Raw genomic sequence first — 21,916 nt, 5'->3', positions numbered from 1 at the left:
TGTGATCTCACATTGTAAAAAGAAAAAAATAAGAAAAACCCAAGAGTGAAAAGGAAGAAAAACTTAATGAAGGGAACACTGAGCCTGCAGACACACTCAGGTGGCACCATTCTCTCCTTCCTGCCCCTCTTCAGTAAGCAGCTAGCAGCGTCAGTCCTGGGATGCAGCACATTGGCTGTTTCGGAAAATCAAACAAGTTTGCCATTTTCTTCTAGTGCTGATATTATGAAAAGTTAATGAAGAAGATCGGAATACTGTACTACAGGAAAAGCAAAGCAAACTGAACAACATCGCTTACCTTAATCTTAAAACGAGGTTCACGGCGCAGGAAGCTTCTCTATAGTCCTCGCTAGCGTTGGGTAGGCCCTTTAAAAACAGAACAGCACGCAGTGTTACAACCTCAGGAAACAAAATCACGACAGCCCTTGATTCATTCAACCTTTTCCTTCTAGAGATTTAAAAACTACATCTTCGTATCTGCTGGTCTTATTTAGCACATAGCACCTCTGTGTGAAGGTTACGATGATGCCTCCTTCCCATCACAACTGTGAGCACTAGTATTTCATGTAAGAAGCCTCCCCGTAGGACAAGCCCTATAAATCATCAGTATAAGTTGCAGTAAGTCCAAAGAAGGTTCAGCCATCTAACCCAACACCTTGCAACCAGGGCCATGGACTCTTTCCCACTGGGCCTCAGTTATGCACAAAGATTTGTTTGGCCCCCTTAACCTCATGCAGAGGAAGGCGGAATCCAGTAGATTAGGCCACTGTTCATCTTCCCTGCCTTTCTCACCTAGAGCCTATTTCCTTGAATACAGATCCTCAATCATGAATTTCTCTTATTATAATATATAGCCTATCTCTACTCCTATGAATCCATGGAAATGAGTAGACCTTCATTTTCGAGTAGAAAAATAAGGGCTTTCAGGTCAAGCCTTGGCTCTGCCACTGACCAGCTACATAACTGTAGGCAAGTCATTCTCTGAACCTACTTTTCCATTTACACAATGGGGATAATGCTGCCTCATATGGTTGCTGGGAGAACAAAATAATACATACGAAAATAAGGCATAAACTACAACATGTTCTACTGTACAACACTAGTTATCCTAATCCTTCTTCCTGTTTATTCTCTTTCCCTTCTGACAATTATTCCTAGCTTGCTTTCATCATTCAAGCTATCCCTACAGTTTATCTCCAGGTGTTTTACTGAGTTGTCTAATATAGTGTAAAGACCGAAACTGAACCCTGCCCCTGCCTCTATCCAGTTGTGTGCAAATCTTTGCTTCCTCAGCCATAAAATAAGGGCCAAGGACTGCATATCTGACCTCACACAGGCTTTCTACAACCATAAAACCCACTCTGTCTCCTCAGTACACAGCAGTTTCATAAAACACGGATCAGGTAGGCTAGCCAAGAATTTAAATGGAATATGCAGATTTGAAAAAAGAAAAACAACTCATGATTCCTAAGGCTAGTGAGGCTTGATAGTATGACCAGTTAGAGAGCTGAGAGCTCGCCCATTACTTAGGCAGCAAACCAGCCGAGGCGCCTGCGCTCTGGCTCCACGCCCATCGCTTCTCCCTGTGCCGCTCAGCACCCTTCATCCGCACCCAGCACAGCGCATGGCACACGGCTTCTGTCATATAACGTTTAATACAAACGCATTTCACAGTCCCTGAACTATTATTTGTACAAGGCAAGTTGTAGGGATAAACTGGCCTGTAAAATGCAATGATAAAAGAAATATAAAAAGTTTACAGAAATCCAACCAGGAGCAAAAAAGAAAAGTATCAATTAACTCCAGTGTTTTGTGGCTGGAATCTAACAGAACGGTGAGTCATTTTCTTTCCTTCTCTTATTTCACACAGTACCAGCAATTTCAGAAGCAGTCTGGTAATCAATCCTTGCTCCTGAAGTCCTCATTTAAAGGTCAGAGGCCCTGAGAATTATCAACACTGACGGCGTTCTTTTCTCCATCCCTATTTTAAAAAGAGTTTACAAGCCCTCGATTGGGAAGTACTACCCTGAATTATCTTTCTAAAGTGTTAAGTTTTTCTTTAAAAAAATATCTGGTTATAGAGCACTTTAGACATAAATGACTGGCGGAGAGACATACCTGAGAGTCCTGCACGGAGAGGGACTGTATCTGCTCGGGGACACTGCTGGCGTTCACCGCAGTCTGTTAAGAGAGCCACCGTCACAGCACGTAAGAAAACCCCAGTGAGGCATCAGGGTCAGTGCGGTACCATTAGCCCCCATTACCAGAGACTAAAATTTTCAGTAACTTAAGTAACTTGAAAGCAGTGTTTCCTCAAGTGTGGGCCTTTTACTTCCGGAATTACCGAGGACACCTATTAAAGATTCCTGCATCCCACCCAGACTAATTCAGAATTTCATGGAGACAGTGAGGAACTGTGTCTTTAACTGGTGCCCCGGGTGAGACATGGTTTTAAAGAACTACTGAGCAAAAGTGAAAGACAGGGGCTATTGCTATTTTAAACTCAGTAACAGAAAGATGCCCCGAGGCCATTTTTTTCTTATCATGTGATTTTTCATCTAAAGTCAAGGACCTCCTAACCAAAGGGTGTTAGAATTAGTAGAATCTGCCCCCTTCGTGGTTACTCTGCACAGTTTATTTATTGGATTTCAAAACTATAAAAGGGTAGTTGGGTTCTTAAAACATTTTCTCAAACAGATATGCCAGAGTGATACGTTGTATTTTTCTCTCAAAGTTGGAAACCTGACTCTAATGTGATATCCAAATTATTTTGGTCTCAAACCCTACTTTTGTGAACTCTGCCCTGAACAAAGAGTGACAGACATAAAAAAAAGTTTTTTTTAAAAAAACTCAAAGAGAAACAGCAATGAAAAAGAATGAAAAGAAGTTCATATTTCTAAACTTACTATCAATTATAAAATACAGTGGTACCTTGAGATATGAACAGACCAACATACAAATTTTTTTAAGATACGAGCTGCAACTTGGTCCATATTTCTGTTCGAGATCCAAGCGAAATTCTGAGATATAAGTCATGATTCAGGAGGCTGGCGCTAGTTGGCGTGTTGGTGCACAGGTCCAGTATCGGCAGCTTGATATACGAGTTGACTGACTTACGAGCTCAGTTACAGAACGAATTAAATTCGTATCTCAAGGTACCACTGTAATCAGAAGTCATCAGAAATTCTTTGCACCAAGAATTTTCTAAAGGTTAAGGGCATAAAATGCTTCCTCTCTGTGCTTCCTCAAAAACAACTGTTAGTGACGGTAATAGTGGAAAGGGTATGGATGTCTGCAATTTACTTAGAAATGCATCACAAAATGAAGACAGACTGATGGATGAGTAGATATACGGCATGTGATAAGGCAAATATAGTATAGGTAATAGGTGATGAGTATGTGGATGTTCCCTATAACACTGTTTTAATGTTTGTATATTTTTGAAAATTTTCATACAAAGTGTTGGGGTGAAATGACTACATTAGCAGAGCAATGCCCTGTGTTCCTTAACCAGCCAAAGCACCTGGGCCTACACCAAATGATTCCTTGTAAAGATTTTTTTCAGGTTGAGTCCACAATCTTAATTATGGTTTGAGATACAACCAGAAGACACATCAACACTTCCAGAATATCCAACCTTTAGTCAAAGCAGCACTGTAATCTGAAAACCCTTTACAGCATTTACTAGGGGACACCTTCCCTTTCCCCTGAGGAGCCCCCTTATTCCTGGGTGATCATCAGGACGGAGGGTACTGGCCGGCCTGGGGGCTGGAAGCCGGGCACTCCATAACCTCACTCACTGTGTAGGTGTAACCACATACGGAATGAAGGGAACAGGCTCTCACACGCAATACGGGGGATTCCTCCGAGAACGTGCAGAGATACCCAGGAGTGGTGGAGAGGGAAGTTCCCTTGTACAAAATATCTCCCTTGACAACCAACTGCAGCCCTCTGAATTTCACCATTATAAACCCCATTCTACTGTTTAGGGCACCCCTTTGGAGCACACATTTTTACATGTAAAAATTTATAAGTAAGCTAACACATTAAGCAGCTGGCATTTATCAACAGGATGATATAAATTTGTCTATTGGAATTTTTTGTTGTCACACAGTTTGCTTATAAGAATAATATTTCAGAGAATGCTGTTCTGATAGGCAGGGAAAAGAAAAAATAATAGATTAATTTGGACATCGCCCTAGAAATAGGTCTCTGGGACTGGGTGACAGAGAAAAAGATCCTTGAATGGAGAGAAGAAAGGGACAAGGTCTGCCTTCCAACTTTTCATGGAGCTCTGCCTAATCTTCTCATTTTCTATTTTTAAAATTACTGTGGCTAAATGTGATCTGTTATCCTGGAGTGGATCCTGGAACAGAGAAAGGCTGTTAGTGGGCAAACTAATGAAATACAAATGGAGTCTGAGGTTAGTTGATAGGAACATAGCACTCTTGGTGTCTCAGCTGTGACAAACGTACCATGATCACCTAAGAAATTAATGCAGTGGAAAAACCTGGGTGAGGAGCATGTGAACACTCCTTTGTAACTTTCCCATAAAGCTAAAAGTATTCCAAAGTAAAAAATTTTCAGAAATACAGAAGATTTCTGATCACAAATCTAAGTTTTATCCCAACTAGTCAGAAAGCCAGTCACCTACAAAAACACCTTTTAAAAAGTGTGGCATCATAAAAGTATCAAGTTAAAGCCATCTGTGATTTCAAAGGCTTTTTTTTTTTTTTTTTTTTTTTTCATTTTTTCTGAAGCTGCAAACAGGGAGAGACAGTCAGACAGACTTCCGCATGCGCCCGACCGGGATCCACCCGGCACGCCCACCAGGGGCGACGCTCTGCCCACCAGGGGGCGATGCTCTGCCCATCCTGGGCGTCGCCATGTTGTGACCAGAGCCACTCTAGCGCCTGGGGCAGAGGCCACAGAGCCATCCCCAGCGCCCGGGCCATCTTTGCTCCAATGGAGCCTCGGCTGCGGGAGGGGAAGAGAGAGACAGAGAGGAAAGCGCAGCGGAGGGGTGGAGAAGCAAATGGACGCTTCTCCTGTGTGCCCTGGCCAGGAATCGAACCCGGGTCCTCTGCACACTAGGCCGACGCTCTACCGCTGAGCCAACCGGCCAGGGCCTTCAAAGGCTTTTTTTTTTTAATTTTTTTTATTTATTCATTTTAGAGAGGAGAGGAAGAGACAGAGAGAGAGAGAGAGAGAGAGAGGAGAGACAGAGAGAGAGAGAGAGAGAGAGAAGGGGAGGAGGAGCTGGAAGCATCAACTCCCATATGTGCCTTGACCAGGCAAGCCCAGGGTTTTGAACCGGCGACCTCAGCATTTCCAGGTTAACACTTTATCCACTGCGCCACCAAAGGTCAGGCTCAAAGGCTAAGTATAGCAAATTTGGAGGGAGAATTCAAATCTTTCCCTTCATCTACAAATGGAAATATATATATATATATATTACACACACACACACACACACACACACGTATGAGAGCTAACAGACATTTGGAAAACACAATGTTAGCAGAAAAAAAATTTTAAGCTAAAGGCAGTTTGAATTATCATGCATGCTACTTGTTGGAGTAATATAAGCAATAAATTTAGGCTTTACAATATGACTAATCTCTAGTAATATTAACTCAACCTCAATCTACACAGAACAAATCTCCTCAGAATAAAATATGAGTTAGGAAACGGAACATTTGCACAACTGATGTAGCCTAGACTGTAACAAAATTCTTCAAGATGCCTGCCTCTGTGTGCACGCATCAATGGTGTCTCTTGTGGTGTCCAAATGTCCTCTACTTCTAAGGACACCAGTTGGATTTGATTTGGGCCCACTCTAAAGGTCCTGTTTTTATTTATTTTAGCACTCATATAGGAAAGACCTTGTGAGGACACAGTGAGAAGATAGCTATCGGCAAGCCAAGCAGAGAGGTTGGTTCAGAAGAACCAAACCTGCAAACACCTTCATCTTGGACTTCCAGCCTTCAGAATTGTAATTATACTTGATTAAATAAGGACAATGTTTCCAAAAGATTTTTGAAACATCTTTCATAACTTTTTTCTTTTTGTTAAAGATTTCTGATAGATTTTAAACAAATCCTTAGGAATTCTGAGCACACAATTTCTAAATTCCAGTCTGGATTTTGGATTCAGAGGGGTTGGTGTGTTTGTCCTAGACAGTGAGTGGTCCTTGTTCCTAGTACGTGTCAGAATCATGTAAGCAGCTATTTAAAAATCAGAGTTGCCTGAACATCACCTCAAACCACTAAATCATAGTCTCAAGCCTGGGCCCAGGCAGCACGTGTTTAAAGCTTTCAGTTTTCCGGGGGCAGAGCCAGGGTTGCAACCCACTTCTCTGTGTGCACCTAAGAGAGGGGCTGCTATAAAAAGAATGTTTCTTTAACATTCTTCTGCAAGGACAAGCCTGGTAAATGTCCTCCTCAGTTAAATAACCAAAAGAAACTGTGAATTTAAAGAAAAAGTCAATGTCACTTTTACATAGAGAATTCCGGTATAAAGCAAAACTGACCAAAAAACAAAACCAAAAATCATAAAACAGGTACGTACTGATTATTACAGAGCCTGATAAAAAGAGATTCCGAAATCACTGGTGAAAGAGAAGAACAATAATGGGAGAATATTTGGAAAATGTTATGTCAGCTAGGAGGCTATATAAACTAGAAAACCCTATGGAAGGAAGCTACTCTTTATAAATACCACTGCTGACCCCAGCCCCCAAAGAAATGAGAAACCTTGAGAGAACAAGCTCGCTTCTTCTTTATAACTCCCACAGGGCCACTGTGCCTAACACGGCTCCATGCAAAAGCCAGGCACACATTAGTATTTGTTCAATTAGCTAATTTTATTATTACTATTCTGTTACCAATCTTTAGTTTCCATTGGCTTCCACCAGCCATGTGGAATAAGATAAATAAAAGACGTGTATGAATTATCTACTTGCTACAAACTATTAGCTACTCCTGGATGACATTCTTTGCCAAGGCTATTTCTAAGAAATCGCATGAGAATACTAGACCAATTTTTTAATGGGTTTGGCTGCGAATCTCAAGATAAGTGGTCTAATGCTAAAACTTTACAGTTGACACTGGAAATTCTCTTGGAGTTAGGGAATCTCCAAATATGGCCCAGTATCAGGCAAATCTACCCAGTGTCCCTCTGACAGACACCCCACCTTGGCCTTCCCAACCTTCTCCGACTAATCCTGTATTCTGCCTGATACTTCCCAGGAAGCCAAATAGCCCCTTACAAGTCAGCATTTCTAAATACCCTTTAGTGTGGCATCTCTGTCCAAACATAGAGCTACTCAGGCTACTTTTTCTGCACTGCACTTAATTACATAACATCTTCTGATCTTTCCCCCCACTTCTGACCCACTAGATACGATATGCCCATTCATACACTTCTTAATGTCTTTATTTCATTGTGTAGGTACTTAGTTGCTAACAAACGATGTATAGAATATCCAGTAGATACTAAGGAAATACAAACATGAACAATCCAATATCCTAGTCCTTCAAGTGGCTTATAGTCAAGCAAAACACTAAACTGCATTTTAAATGACAAGCATTATTGAAAAGCTTATTAAAATGTAAAAAGCCTGGCATTTAAGTGTGCCATTTGGCACAGTAAGCATTTTCTCCCTCAAAGATGTTTAAAAGAATAAGGTAAAAACTCATTAGCTGTATACATTAGTACATCTCTGCCCACCCACCCCCAGCTTTAATGAGTCATAATTGACAAATAAAATTGTAATATATTTAAATTGCAACTATTTTTATATTTGACAGCAACTATAAAAATTCAGAATTGGCAGATACTTCAAACATATCACAATTCTACATACCTATACTTTACTTGCATATGTGCCCCTCAAAATGCATATACAAAAAATGTTAATGGAAAGCAGTTTGTAATAGCAACTTAAACACTCACTCACCAAGAAGGAAATGGTTCAACACATTTCAAGCCATTCATCATATTATGTAGCAGTTAAAAATAAAAAGGCAGATATATAGCAACTAATGGGGGGTAATGTCAAGATATAAGATAAACTGAACAAATTTTTTGTTTTCATAATCCCACTCATGTTTTTAAAATAATATACTAGATTTCTTCATATATAAGGTCTACCGGAAAGTTCTGTCCGTTTCTATCACAAGTTTCGACACGTAAGCACATGTTCATTTGGCGCATGTGTGCTTCTCTATTTTTATCACTTAATGTATACATACTGACGTAGCAAATTAACTAAAACAAAGTTGATTCATGTTAGTCTTATGTGTGAAGCCATAGTGTACCCATGGCTACTGATAAAGTTCATTTATGCCACTGTATTGTATACGAATTTCAACAAGAAAGAAATGCTACAGAAGCATGTAGAAATTTATTGAAAGTGTTTGGTGAAGGTACAGTTTCTGATAGGACATGCAGAAGATGGTTCGAAAAATTCAAAACAGGTGAGTTCAACCTTTCTGATAAGCCACGTTCTGGGCGACCATCTTTGATCGATGACGATGTTGTTAATACCATGTTGAGCAAGATCTTTTTCTGACAACATCGGAGATCGCAGAAAGGCTTAATTCAGTTCAGCAAACCATTTCGGACCATATTTAGAAGATAGGATTGGTATGGAAATATATTATTTAATAGTTTATTGACAGTAAGAAAAATTTATATTTTGTTTTATTCCAAAAACGGACAGAACTTTCCGGTAGACCTTATATATATTTGTATGTGAGTGAGCAGAAAGGGGCCTGGAAGAAAACACTGCAAAACTGACCACCTCTGTGGAAAGAAGCGACAGTCACGGGGGTGAGAAGGATGGAGAGACAAAAGTGGTCTTTCGGTTTTGATTCAACTTAATTCCTTCAAACCTTTTACAAGTCTTTACTCTACATTCCTTTTCTCTAAGGACTACTCTGTCAAACCCACTTAAAATTATAACCCCTTACCACATTGCCTATACCTCCTCCACCCATTCTTTCTGTTTTTTCCCATTATTCCTATCCCATTTTAACAAACCACACAATTTGTGTGTTTATAAAGGCTATTATATAGTTTATTTCTATTAGAATGTAAGCTCCACAAGCGTAGGAATTTCACATTTCACTGTTTTTCTACCTGATGTATCAATACCTACTAAAACATAGTAGGGGTGTGTGTGTGTGTTTGTGTGAGTGAGTGTGTGTGTGTGTGTGTATTTGTCGAAAAATTACATATTCAACTATTTTAATTTTCTTTGTTAATAGGAGGACAAAATATTTTCTGCTTTGCTCACAAAAAGTGGTTTGGCGTGGCTGGAAAACCAGGGAACTACTTTAAAAGCTGAGGACATAGAAACTATCACTGTTTGCTGCTCTTAACACATCTCAAGAACTGGAAGGCCAGCCTTCCGCAAACACCGGCCTGAGCAACAGCAGGTGGGCTGCTTATTCCTGAAATGGGGTGGGAGTGTTTATATTCAAACAAATGTATCCTTCCACAGAAATAAGTGGCCTAGCTACATGCTTCTTTCATTATCAACAGTGTAGGAACAGACATGCTGCTGGGAAATCACATGAGTCTAGATATACAGCAAAGTGCCTAAGACTTTCATACCTCCACGCAAGAAGGACGCAGGTCATACCTAATCAACTGAAAGCGTGCTATACATTATTCCTTCCTGTCTCTGCAGAAAATATTATTGCCAAAACAATACTGTTATTATCTAAATAACACATCAGTTAGAACAATTCTGACAAGCACATAGTAAGATATTGTCACAACAAAATTAACAATCCTCAATCTGAACTAGTAAGGAAGGCTTCAGTGAATATTACCTAATGAAGATATGATGTAGGTAAGCAGTGTTTTCCAACCACCAGTTGAAAGACTGGTGCTGGTTCACAAGAGTTAACCACGCTGATGCTGTATTTATAGAGTCTATAATCATTGGGTCTATAATCTAAAAACACTGCAATAATGAATGCTTTCTGAGCCTATGGTGCTACTTGAATCATGTTGTTCTATTTCTTAGCAGAACTGACAGTTTTAGTTAGAAATACTCTTAGGAATAAATTTTTTAAAAACCCAAAAAACCTTGATTCTCTACTCTAGATGAAATGGGCAGAGTTCATGATTCCTGGTGAAGATCCTTCTCAACGCCCAGCACATCTGTGTAGTCAACGTGTCCTACTGTGGAGCTGAGCATCACTGTCCTGAACTCGTAGGATAGCCTCCTTCTCTAAAGCTTACATTTCATGTATAAAATGGAAAGATAAATTCATAAGGTAGGAGAAAACAAGATCTGAAAATGAGTTAGCCAGAGGAGGCAGACAGGCTGAAAAGAAAACAGGGGGAGGAACAACAGCAGGGGAAAGACGGGCTTGCAGCTCTGACGCCGTCTTCTCAGAAGGCCCAGTGAGCAACTGCTGCATAAAGCGGAATAACACTTATTCCATTTAATCAAAAGAAAATGTCTGATAATTTTTAAAATGTTGGAATGAATTTATTCATAACCCAAAGTCTTCTATTTCCTTAATGAGGATTTATCAAGGTACATATTAATTACCAGGTCTGTAAAATATTTGGAGCCATTTAAATACACTCAAATTTCCTCTAGGAGACATAGCAAGTCCTTTGAACTATAGTCTTCATTAGTCATTAGGCGTTAGGATAATTAACCGGATGGAGGAAGTAAAGTTAATCAAAAGATGAGGAGGTCTCAGAGGAAAGCTGATAAAAGAGTGTTCCTTGCCTACTTAGTTACCCAGGAGATTTAAAAATTAAGTCAACAGATTCAACCTGGAGTTGCTAACCATTTTAATATCTTGCTTTACTGAAAACTATATATAAATCGAAAAGAAATTTTTCCTGTATGCCTACTATGTTTTCTAAAAGACAACCACACCAAGAGTTAAGATAAACTGCTTCTAGTCTGTGCTAAGGCCTCGGCTGAGTGCTCTATGTAGATGCTTTCATCAAGCCTCAGGGGCAGCTTTACAAGCACTGTGGTCAGCCCCATCTGACACAGGAGGAAACTGAGGCTGAACGGGAAGTAATCTGCCCCAATTTTTACAGCTTAAGAGTAACTTGGACAAAATCAGGACCTGCAAATCTATTTTTTTTTCCCCCTACTACTGCGTGAGAACAGTATTCTGAAGTCTCTTCCTCAAATGGACAAAACTCTGATACTCTGGGGGGTGCAGTGGAGTGCAGAATAAAGTGGCAATTTTTTTTAAATCAATAAATAACCACCACTTACCTCTGGATTTTCTTCTTTTACTCTTCGTGACTGCAAAAACAATTATGTATCCATTAATACATACACAAAAATACCACAGAAATAAAACTTTCACAGGTGAGCTAATCATCATCAATGCATCTACCTTTTCTTGAGAAAAAGCTGCCTTCCCTTCTTCACTTTTCTCATCCATCTCATCATCACTCCACTCCCAGTCACCGTCTTCGGTTTTATGAAGGTGGCCACTTGATCCAGGAACTCTTCTTACCTGAACAGAGGGGGAAACCATGCAATTCTTTACGCATCAAGTGTGAACAGCGCTACTGGTGTTGCTGCTTGGGTTACAGAGCATGTATGTACCCTGAAAATAACCTAAGTGGTTATGAATTCAGGGGTCACTAGCAGTGAATACCCAGACACACTACACAGCCTCCAGACTCCCACACTCATCATCTTTCCAAAGATCCTGTGTTCTTAAAATGCTTTACTATACACACCTAGAACAAACTATTTTGGAAGAATATCAAACACATCAGGCATTAAGGATCAAGTTCATCTTTAGATTCTGCTTCAGTTAACACTTGATTAATTATTACAAATAAAATGATGCCTCATGGTAGGCTCCAAAATTGCCTAAGGAAATGCAAGCAAGCAACAGACTGCTGACAGAGAGAAGGCAGGGAAGCCAGGCAGCCTAACGAAGCATACCAGACTAGAGCTATCAGCAATCTAAAACCTAAGTCAAAAGAGCCGATACCCTTGTGCGGCCACCTTGCTCTTTTTCAGAACCTGACATCATGCTGTTTCCCCTGGATTCTGTTCAACCTACTCGAGCAAAACAAAACAGCATCAGACTACTCTTAACACACCTTGTAGCACAGTTTGAGACTGGTGAGACTGCTAGGAACACAGCAAGATAATAAACAGCCCTAACCAGAGAATCTAAACAGATTATAATCAGTCTTCTGCAATTATTTCCCAAAAACTTTTCTTAACTAGGATAGAGATGTAATCCACGGGGCATGCTTTCCAAACAGCTTGAAAAAAAGCAAAACTTTTAAAAGGATAGGATGACTGAGAATAATGAGCTTCTGACCAAAGTTATTTGCCTTAAAAAAATAATGGACTGAAACATAATTAAACAAACTAACGTAGCAGATAAACATGATGTGAACATAATTGCCAGTGATCCACAGATTCAGAGAACTTCAAGTGGAAAGGGACCTTGGAGGCTGTCTAGATCAGGGGTAGTCAACCTTTTTATCCCTACCGCCCACTTTTGTATCTCTGTTAGTAGTAAAATTTTCTAACTGCCCACCGGTTCCATAGTAATGGTGATTTATAAAGTAGGGAAGTAACTTTACTTTATAAATTTATAAAGCAGAGTTACAGCAAGTTAAAGCATATAATAATAATTAATTATCAAGTACTTTATGTCGGATTTTCGCTAAGTTTGGTAGAATAAATCTTTATAAAACAACTTACTATAGTTAAATCTATCTTTTTATTTATACTTTGGTTGCTCTGCTACTGCTCACCATAAAAGCTAGAATGCTCACTAGTGGGCGGTAGGGACCAGGTTGACTACCACTGGTCTAGTCCAACCCCCTCATTTTACAGATGAGAAGACAACAACCCAGAAAGTGACCCAATACCACAGTTACAAGGGCAAAATTAAGGCAAGTAAAAAAGTCTTCAGACTCCCATTCAAATGTCAGTCTTCTTATGCCATTGAAACTATGAAAAAGAAGTTGTCTATAAATGTCCTGTGAAGACTTTGAAAGATTTTGAATGCAAAGAAAGGCCATTTCCCATAATAGAGAAGACTTAGTTCTATCACAGGAGCTTCATTAATCCCAAGGAAGCACCAGAGAAATTACCGTATTCCCCCGTGTATAAGACGCACATTCTTGGGAAAAACTGGGGGTCTAGAAACTGGGTGTGTTCTTATACAATGGTTGTGGTATTTCAAATGTCATAGAGGAACTGAGGATGAGGCTATATACGAAGACAGTAATTTGTCATCAGACACAGATGATGATAAGCTAACAGATGGAAGTTTTGACAGTGATGAGGAAACATATAAATTTTATAATGAATAAAATTTGAATTCAATAACTTTATGTAATACTTTTTTTTTCCAAATTTCAGGCCCCAAATTTAAGGTACATCTTATACATGGGAGTGCCTTATACATGGGGCCAGTAGTCATGGCCACCATCATCGCAGCTAAGCACGTGCAGGTTCTCATTAGATTCAGATAGAAGGTAGAGAAACAACGGAGCCAAAAACTGGTGGGCCCTGCTTTTCTTCTAGCCTCGCACTGGCTGGTGAGTAAAAAACACACAGCGGGAAAACACTCCCCTTTCCACTCAGGGCTCCCAAAGCCACTTTGGGGCCTAGAATCAAAGGCCCCAACAGCTCAGTCCCCTCTGATTCCCATCTCCTTCTCTCTGCACAAACTCTGCACATACTGGCTTCTCCTTCAGCACCCCGCCATTGTGGCTGCCTGACTCCTCCGCAACAACGTGGTCTCTTCGTAAAACTTTTTGGCAAGAAAACTCCTCCTCTAGCACACATTAGCATAACAAAGCCCCTTCACAAGCAGGAAGGTAATTAGCTGTTTCATGTGGGCAGCAGCCATTTTTAACAATAAAAGTGAGCAAAATCAAAGAACAGAAATTTTACAAACTTATTTGCCCAACATGGGGAAATATAATATCTGTAAAGTAAGTGCATACACATGTTCAACCATGCCGGCTCAGGGCTGAGTCTGCGTCTAAGGCATTACCGTGTAGGACCTGTAAAAGTCAGCCTGCCCACTTGTCTAGAAGATCTGAGCTCCAACATGGAAAGTTAAAAAGCAAGTAAAAAGTTCTTATTCATAATTGTGAACAGTTATGCTCAATTTAAAAAGAAAAAGAAATAAAATAGCTTTCTCTCCACTCCAAAAAAAATTTTTTTAAACTAATTCTCCTTTAAAACACTTAGCACTTAATAAAACCCCTTCTGTACTTGGCACAAGCCACTTTTTCCACTTGCAATTTGAGTCACTGAAAAGACCTATTCTAAAGATATTAATTTTAATGGTGCTTATAGATGCTGGCAAAGTATGATAGAAAAATGCTGATATGCACTTCAGTATTTTCAGAACAGATGGTTCATTTGAAAGCTACACAGAAAGGGATAGGAGAAGAGAAAATAATTTTCTGTTGATGTATAGAATAAAATTAATTATTTTCTTAACACTAATCATGACAGCAACGTAGAAGAAAATTTGTTAATGGCTACATTTAGAAGAAAGAATTTAAATCCACATCTCTTACAAAACAAATTAACTGAACGGTGAGAAAATAAGTTAAATTGTGTTTTAGAAACAGAACAAAACTATTTGTACTAAAATTGTAAACCCAAGCATGGTTAATGAATTATTATTCTTCAAGTACTCATCTAAAAGACTGTACTAAGGAAATCTCTCTTTCTGAAAAATTCTCCACAATAGTGCAGCCACACACCTTAATATTTAGTTTACACTCCATTTCCTATCACTCTGTTTATAGGAGCTGTCAGTTTCATTTCTACAAGCAGGATCCAGCAACAGACAATAAAATGGCCATCTTCTATTTCTATGTTATTTTAGAATCCTGGCTGTCTCCCGCTTGGTTTCATTTGCTGAGAGAAAGATAAAGCAAAATGTCAAGGAGAGAAATGGAGAAATGGACCTTTAAGTAATAAATATTGGTTGAACAAATAAATGCCAGAAATTAAGACAAAGAACATTCAAAAATCCATGTAGCATAAAATATTGGTATAATGATAGCAAGAATAGGAATACAAATTTGTTCATTAAGAATGCCCTCTCAGTTTACTGGAAGGGAAAAAAATCTGCTACACGCAGCTTCCTTGTGTATTTATGTGACACTGACCTCTACTAAAAAGACCAGAAAGCAATTTTGCAGAAGTTACATCTTTGTAGGGCATTTGTAGGGAGAACAGGAAACAAATTCTACCTTTAAGAGGCAAGGCAACTAAGTTTCACATAGTTTAATAAATGGGGTTCTTAGTTAGGAACTGAAGAATTTTCTACAAAATAAAAACTTCAAAAAAGATGCATAAATGCTGCTATCTCTCCCCAATCCCTACCATGAGAAGGGAGGTCCACACCCTCAGAACTGTTAACGTTACATTGCTCTTATTCTATTAAATGATTTACTCAGCAAAGCCAAGCAAGAAACGGTAAAATGAATGTTTTTTCTCTTTCGTGGGACTAAAAACATAATCCAATGATCTTCAGAGAAATGAGGTCAATTTAAGTGATTAGATAGACCTATAAACTTCTCAGGTCACAGCTGGCAACAGTGATGGTAGAAAAGTTTTATGTGCAGTTACATTTATTCCCAAGACTGGGAATAAAATACAGCTGAGCAGTTGTATTTATATCTGAAAAGGAAAGTAATTATTTTCTCCCCTTTTTCAAAACAGCATCTTTATGAAAATCCTCTCAAGAAATGAACTGAAATAGGATTCTCCCAAGAAAAGAACTCGGGCTCAGAACGAGGAACAATGTGGTTCACTGGCTGGTGGCCCCGGGGTCAGAGGTCAGGAGCAGAGGTAGGGCGGGGCAGCCAGAGCGGGGAACGGCAGCAACTAGGCAGCGCTGGAGTGCTCGGACCAGTCGTCCCCAATGGTTCCCACTGAACAGGGCTTTATAATAAATATCAGAGCCCAGGGTCTCTATACAACATCCCAGGCTGCCACCTGGCCCTGACCCCAGAACAAGGAGGAGGATATGAAAGAGAATATCGGAGAGCCAGCGGGTGAACTACCTATACAGGGCGTTAAATGTTAAATACCAAGGAGTGTGTCTCTAATACACTCTAAACAACAGATAAATGTTGTGGGTCAAATAAATTTGCAAATATGATGTATATGTTTGCTCGCTTATAGTTTGCATTGGTTGTGGGGGACAGGCTGTAAGCAGGCAGGGTCCTTCCTTATAGCCTAAGGCTTAGTTTTAAGACTAAGCCTTTCCCACCCTTTTAATACTAAGCTTTTCCCCACACCCTTGACTGTTGCATGATGTGGGGTGGTGCACTCTCATGAGGAATCCCATTTATGCCTCAGATAAGTGACCTTGTATCAGAGACTTCCTTATTTGTATGTTGGATTAAAAGTTTTGATTTCTACACCATAAAACAGGGCAGACCAGGGGCTCGTGCTCTCTCTTAGTTCCTGAAATCAGCACTGCAGCAGAGAGGCAGCCAAGATGGCACAGTTCTGAAGAAGCCAGTTTTTGCAGAGAGAAGGAGATGGGGAACAGAGGTGAATAAAGCTGGTGAGGTAGAAACTTTTGATTCTAGGAAACTCGGATAAGTCAGTGGCTCTGGAGCCCTGAATGGAAAGGGAAGTGTTTTCCTGCTGTATTTTCTTGCCCACCAGGTGCGAGCTAGGATTAAAGCTAATGGCCCACCAGTTCTTGGCTCTGTTGTTTCATTACTGTCTGTCCAAATCAAATGCAAACAAGCACGGGCCAGGCGGCCATGATGGTGGCCGCGGCTACTGGCTTTACAAATGTGATTTCTTTGTTGCTGTTGCTTGTCCCAAGATTTTACTGCTAGTTGCAGGAAGACAAAAAACAAAGACATGCCGACCAAAATTCATCAGCATCTGTCCAACTGTGCAAGGCACCCGCCGGCAGCTGCTACGGCCACGTCGGCTTCTCCCTGGGGGCGGGATTTCGGAATCTCCTTGGAATGACTGCCCGGTCACTGGGCATCCTGCACTCCACTTCTCCACTGGGTGAACAGGCGAGGGCCTGACTGCAGCCTGCACCACAGCAACCTAGGAAGCCCACGCAACGGTCTGCCCACTGAGGCTGGGCTAGACTTGGCAGAAAACACCAGTATCTTTTCTTTTATCAAGCATTCTACTGACCAAAGTACAAAACATGTTTTTAATCAATTGCTGTTCATAATGCCCATGAGGAACTGTGAAACAAAAAGTTTTCTAAATCATCAAAAATTTAAGGCCCTGGCCGGTTGGCTCAGCGGTAGAGCGTCGGCCTAGCGTGCGGAGGACCCGGGTTCGATTCCCGGCCAGGGCACACAGGAGAAGCGCCCATTTGCTTCTCCACCCCTCCGCCGCGCCTTCCTCTCTGTCTCTCTCTTCCCCTCCCGCAGCCAAGGCTCCATTGGAGCAAAGATGGCCCGGGCGCTGGGGATGGCTCTGTGGCCTCTGCCCCAGGCGCTAGAGTGGCTCTGGTGGCAACATGGCGACGCCCAGGATGGGCAGAGCATCACCCCCTGGTGGGCAGAGCGTCACCCCCTGGTGGGCGTGCCGGGTGGATCCCAGTCGGGCGCATGCAGGAGTCTGTCTGACTGTCTCTCCCTGTTTCCAGCTTCAGAAAAATGCAAAAAAAAAAAAAAAAAAAAAAAAAAATTAAAAGTAAAATTAGACCCAGTGAGGTTTCAGCAGTAAACATGTTCCTGTCCCGTATCTTATACTCTGACATGCCCTATGAGCACCACCTCTCTGGTACCTCCCTCCCACACCGACCACCTGGCCTCACTGTGCTCTGCAGCCGTCTCTCCTGCCCCTTTCCTCAGCCCCTGCTGGCCTCACCCCTGTCCCACAGGGCCTGGAGCCCACAGCCGACTCTCTTGATGCTGCACTTACATGCCCCTGGGCCTGGGCCTGTCCAATCTACACCTGGGAGGAAAGCCGCAGGCTCAGTCCAGACAGCCATTTGGCATTCCTGAATGGAGAACAGCCACGCTTCCCGGAGCTGTTTCAGACAATCACAGGCCACTAGTAGCTGCGGCACGGGACTGCTACAACCCTGCCACTCCAAGGGTGGCCCCTGGGCCAGCAGGAAAGCGTCTGCTGGGAGTGTTAGAAAGGCTGAACCGTGGGCCCCACTAAACCCGACTCTTCCTTTCAGCAAGATCCCCATGTGACTCCCATTCTCAGGCATGTATGAGAGACGCCGAGCTAGACTACACTTTTGCTCCCAACCCATACTATCAGCTGTTGTCAACATAACAATAGTCAACCACAGTCTGAGCACCTTAAATGATTAGCCAACTTAATCCACAGTAGCCCTGCGAGCGGACCTTCATTACCCCATTCTTCATAGGAAAAACAGGCATGGCTCATACCGGCTCAAGCTCATGCAGCTGGGAGAGACAGTGCTAGAAAGCATGACCAGGGGTCTAACCCCAACTCTGCACTGCTGACCTCAGCGGAGAGCCGGTCTCCCCAGCCCCAATCGCCCGAATACCTTCACATGCCACCCAGGGAGCAGCAGCTTCCACTGGCCCTGCCATTCCCAACGCACTCTGCCAGGCCCTCCCTGCCCTCAGCTCCTTCACTCCTGGGCATCAGGAAACTGGGCTCCTTTTCCTTTAAAGACCAACTCCCCAACTGCTGTGGCTGTGCTCCTCACTTATCTACTCACTACTTACTCCTTTAAGACACTGAGAGCCAGGCCTTGCCCCTGTTTTATTCTCTCCTATACTTCTAGTCACAAGAGGGGTGGGCGTGGGGAATGGATTAGGCTTGCTCCTTACGCAGTCACTCCATTGCTTCCTTTCACTGTCAATATTTTTCTAAAGATTGTCCCTAATTGTGCCCTCCCTTCCTCAGCCCATCCTCACTCTCATACAAAATGTTATCTGTTCCCCCCAAAGGCCACCAACACTGCTCTCTCTCTCTCATTCCCCAGGATCTAACAACTTCACAACTGTCTAGTTCGATGCTTCTCTCTGTTGCCACAATAATAGCCTGTTAAACACAGCTGAATCCCATTCTTTTATTTGGCATTCTCCCCAAACCTGTGTTCATAATGTTTCTCCTCCTCCTCCTCTACCTCCTGTTCTTTGTTCTCAGTCTTCACCATACATAGGGGCTGCTCTGAGGCCACCACCTGCTTTCAGCTCAGCTCATAGGCACTGTCTCTCCAGATGAACACACATCCTCCATGCCTTCTCCTCACTCACTCAAACTGATGACTTCAGAAACTTCATCTCTTAGTCTTGCTTTCCAAACATTCTTTGGGAGATGAGTGCCCAGTCGATTTCTAGCTGGCCATCTCCAGCCCATTGTGAAGGCTCCACTGCCTGCCACATTCTGACACTGCTCCAGTGTCGTCTATCTTAATCAACAACCCTGTGCGGGAGCTGGCTCACACTGGCTCAGGAATGCCCACTGCTATAATTTCAGAAAGTTTGCCAGATAGTTGACTTCACATTAGTCACATAAAATGGCCAGAGGAGGCGTATTAACACGATGAAAATGAGAAAATGCTGTACTCCCCTTCACAGCTGGGCTGACAGTTTTCCATGTCTACAGTACACCACTGATTATAAAATTCAGCTCATGGTAATAGTATAAAATGTGACAAACACGTGTAAAATAAATTTAGCACTCATTCCAGAGAATAACCACTTTACTATGGCAAATGTCTCAATTTTACTGTACAGTCTCTCAAAGTTCACCTTTAAAAGCAACACACTAATTGATTTTGATGTACCAAACACATACCAATATAAAAATTGGAGGGAATCTATATTTTTTACTCAAATTGATATTTATGGCTTGGGATAATATTTCGTATAAAAGCACCATGAAGAAATACAGTGCTATATATTTTTGGTGAGAGTGAAAAGGGTATCCCCTGAAAAACTGTGTTGAGAGGATGCAAAACTGGCTCTATGATGATTGATGCCAATACTTCAAGTTTAGAGCCTAAATAATATTGCTTCATACAAAGTAAGAAAAGAAACAAATGATATATTTCTAAATAAATGTTTTATGTATGTTATTTAACCTTGTGATACATATTTACACTAATAAACTATTGTAAGTAGGAATTTCATTTCTTCCATGCTCCCAAGTGTTCATATGTTCACACTGACCAGAAAACCTTTTTTCTAACCTTTAGACTTGGAAAGAAAAGAATCACATTATTTTCAAGTTTCCTTTATACTCAGAAATGCTAGATAAATTTTTGCAAACAGAATCTAGAATTTTATACCTGGTGATTTTTCTACAAAATGGAATTACAGAGCCTTGCCATGAAATTAGATTCTCAAAAATCCTGTAAATACTAATATGTAATAGTTTGATGATAAACATAACTGTCATTGAAAAATTATTCATTTTGTTTATAACAGGTCTGAACCTTGGTTATTTGATAGAATATTTGGAAGAAGCAAATTGTAAAAAATGAAGAACTATTGGATTAGCTGACATTAATATTTGTACTTTCTAATCCCAGAAAAACAGAAGGGCATGAATGTATTATTTCTACTAAGCATGTCAGAGTGTGTGTGTGTGTGTGTGTGTGTGTGTGTGTGTATTATATGGTTATAGAAATTGTCTGCATGTAGCATTCACTGGATACTGGCTTAAAAGTAAGGGTACATAGTTCCTATAAATTATTTTAATTACAAAGCATTTAAAATAATATTCCATTTTGTGTTTAAAAGAAACCCTCCAAAATTCTCCCACCTATCATCTTGGCAAAGGACACAGCATTGTAAAGTCCTCAGCATGATACCTGGCACATAATAAACACACAGGACATCTTTCTCACAACCCAAATCTATCAAACATTATATGCAGCGAATCTGACCTCCTCAGTTTCCACTGTGCTACATCACAATCCCTTCAATGCAGATCTCTTGTGTCTCCTATTCAAACAAACTGCTAATCAATCTTCTGACCTCTATTCTCTTGTCTACTTTATCCTTCATATTGCTGAGTCACACATTAGCACTTTCTCAAAAAACCAAGAGTTCACTACTGCCTACAGAATGAGTTCAGACTCCTTAATATTCAAGTCTCTCTGCACCCTAGCTCCAAATTATCTTTTCAAGACTTATTCCCACCATATTCCTTTAGGTGCCCCACAGTCCAGTTTTTACAAATTACCTACTTTCACAACTCTACCTTTTTACATCTGTATTACATACCGTGGCCTGACCTGCTTTTCCATATTCTCTACTTACCTCTTTTCTTCTAATTGAAGAGGCTTTGCCATTCTCCCACTTGGTATTTTGCCTGCATCTTTCTATCATTCTACTCTGCATTACAGTTAACGAATGACATACCAATCTGTAAACTCCTTCAGGGTAAAGAGCTAACCTTAGCCTTTTTAAAGAATCAATTACCAATTTATTCATTGAGTTTTATTTAATACCTACTTTGGTGACAAGTTCTAGAGAAAAAGCAAATAAAATAAAAGCCTGCACCTTGGAATAGTTCACAATCCATAGAGTTGAACAGACATATATGCTAATAATTCCAATAAAATGGAAATGAGAGGTATGAATGCTGCAAGACTGCAGAACATCTGCCCAGAATGTCGAGGACAGCAAAGGAGGCTGGTTGTTGGTGGACAAGAAGAGCTCACCAGGCAGAGAGGCAGAAAAGACAAGCCTGACCGGCGGTGGTGCAATGGATAGTGCACTGGACTTGGACGCAGAGAGTCCAGGTTCGAAACCCCAAGGTCGCCAGCTTGAACGTGAGCTCATTCAGCTTGAGCAGGAGGTTGCTGGCTTGAGCATGGGATCATAGGCATGACCCCATGGTCACTAGCTTGAGCCCTAAGGTCGTTTGGCTTGAAGCTCAAGGTCACTGGCTTGAGCCCAAGGTCACTGGCTTGAGCAA

At 41.1% G+C, this 21,916-nt stretch overlaps 1 protein-coding gene across 4 annotated transcripts in view; it reads right to left on the bottom strand.

The window, feature by feature from the left end:
• Positions 1 to 21,916, bottom strand: part of STK39 (serine/threonine kinase 39) — a 335,094-nt gene that overhangs the window by 131,805 nt on the left and 181,373 nt on the right. For all 4 annotated transcript variants that reach the window (XM_066279983.1, XM_066279985.1, XM_066279984.1 and 1 more), the window contains exons 11-14: positions 11,391 to 11,513; positions 11,267 to 11,296; positions 2,119 to 2,181; positions 299 to 366 (exon numbers count right to left, since the gene is read on the bottom strand). In XM_066279983.1, coding sequence (XP_066136080.1) covers positions 299 to 366; positions 2,119 to 2,181; positions 11,267 to 11,296; positions 11,391 to 11,513 — 284 coding nt within the window. The remainder of the gene's footprint in view (positions 1 to 298; positions 367 to 2,118; positions 2,182 to 11,266; positions 11,297 to 11,390; positions 11,514 to 21,916) is intronic.

This window comes from Saccopteryx bilineata, chromosome 5 (genome assembly GCF_036850765.1).
Source record: "Saccopteryx bilineata isolate mSacBil1 chromosome 5, mSacBil1_pri_phased_curated, whole genome shotgun sequence".
In the NCBI taxonomy this organism is placed as follows: Eukaryota; Metazoa; Chordata; class Mammalia; order Chiroptera; family Emballonuridae; genus Saccopteryx; species Saccopteryx bilineata.
The sequence above is the reverse complement of the archived record's forward strand: the minus strand, read 5'-3'. Positions and strand labels throughout refer to the sequence as shown.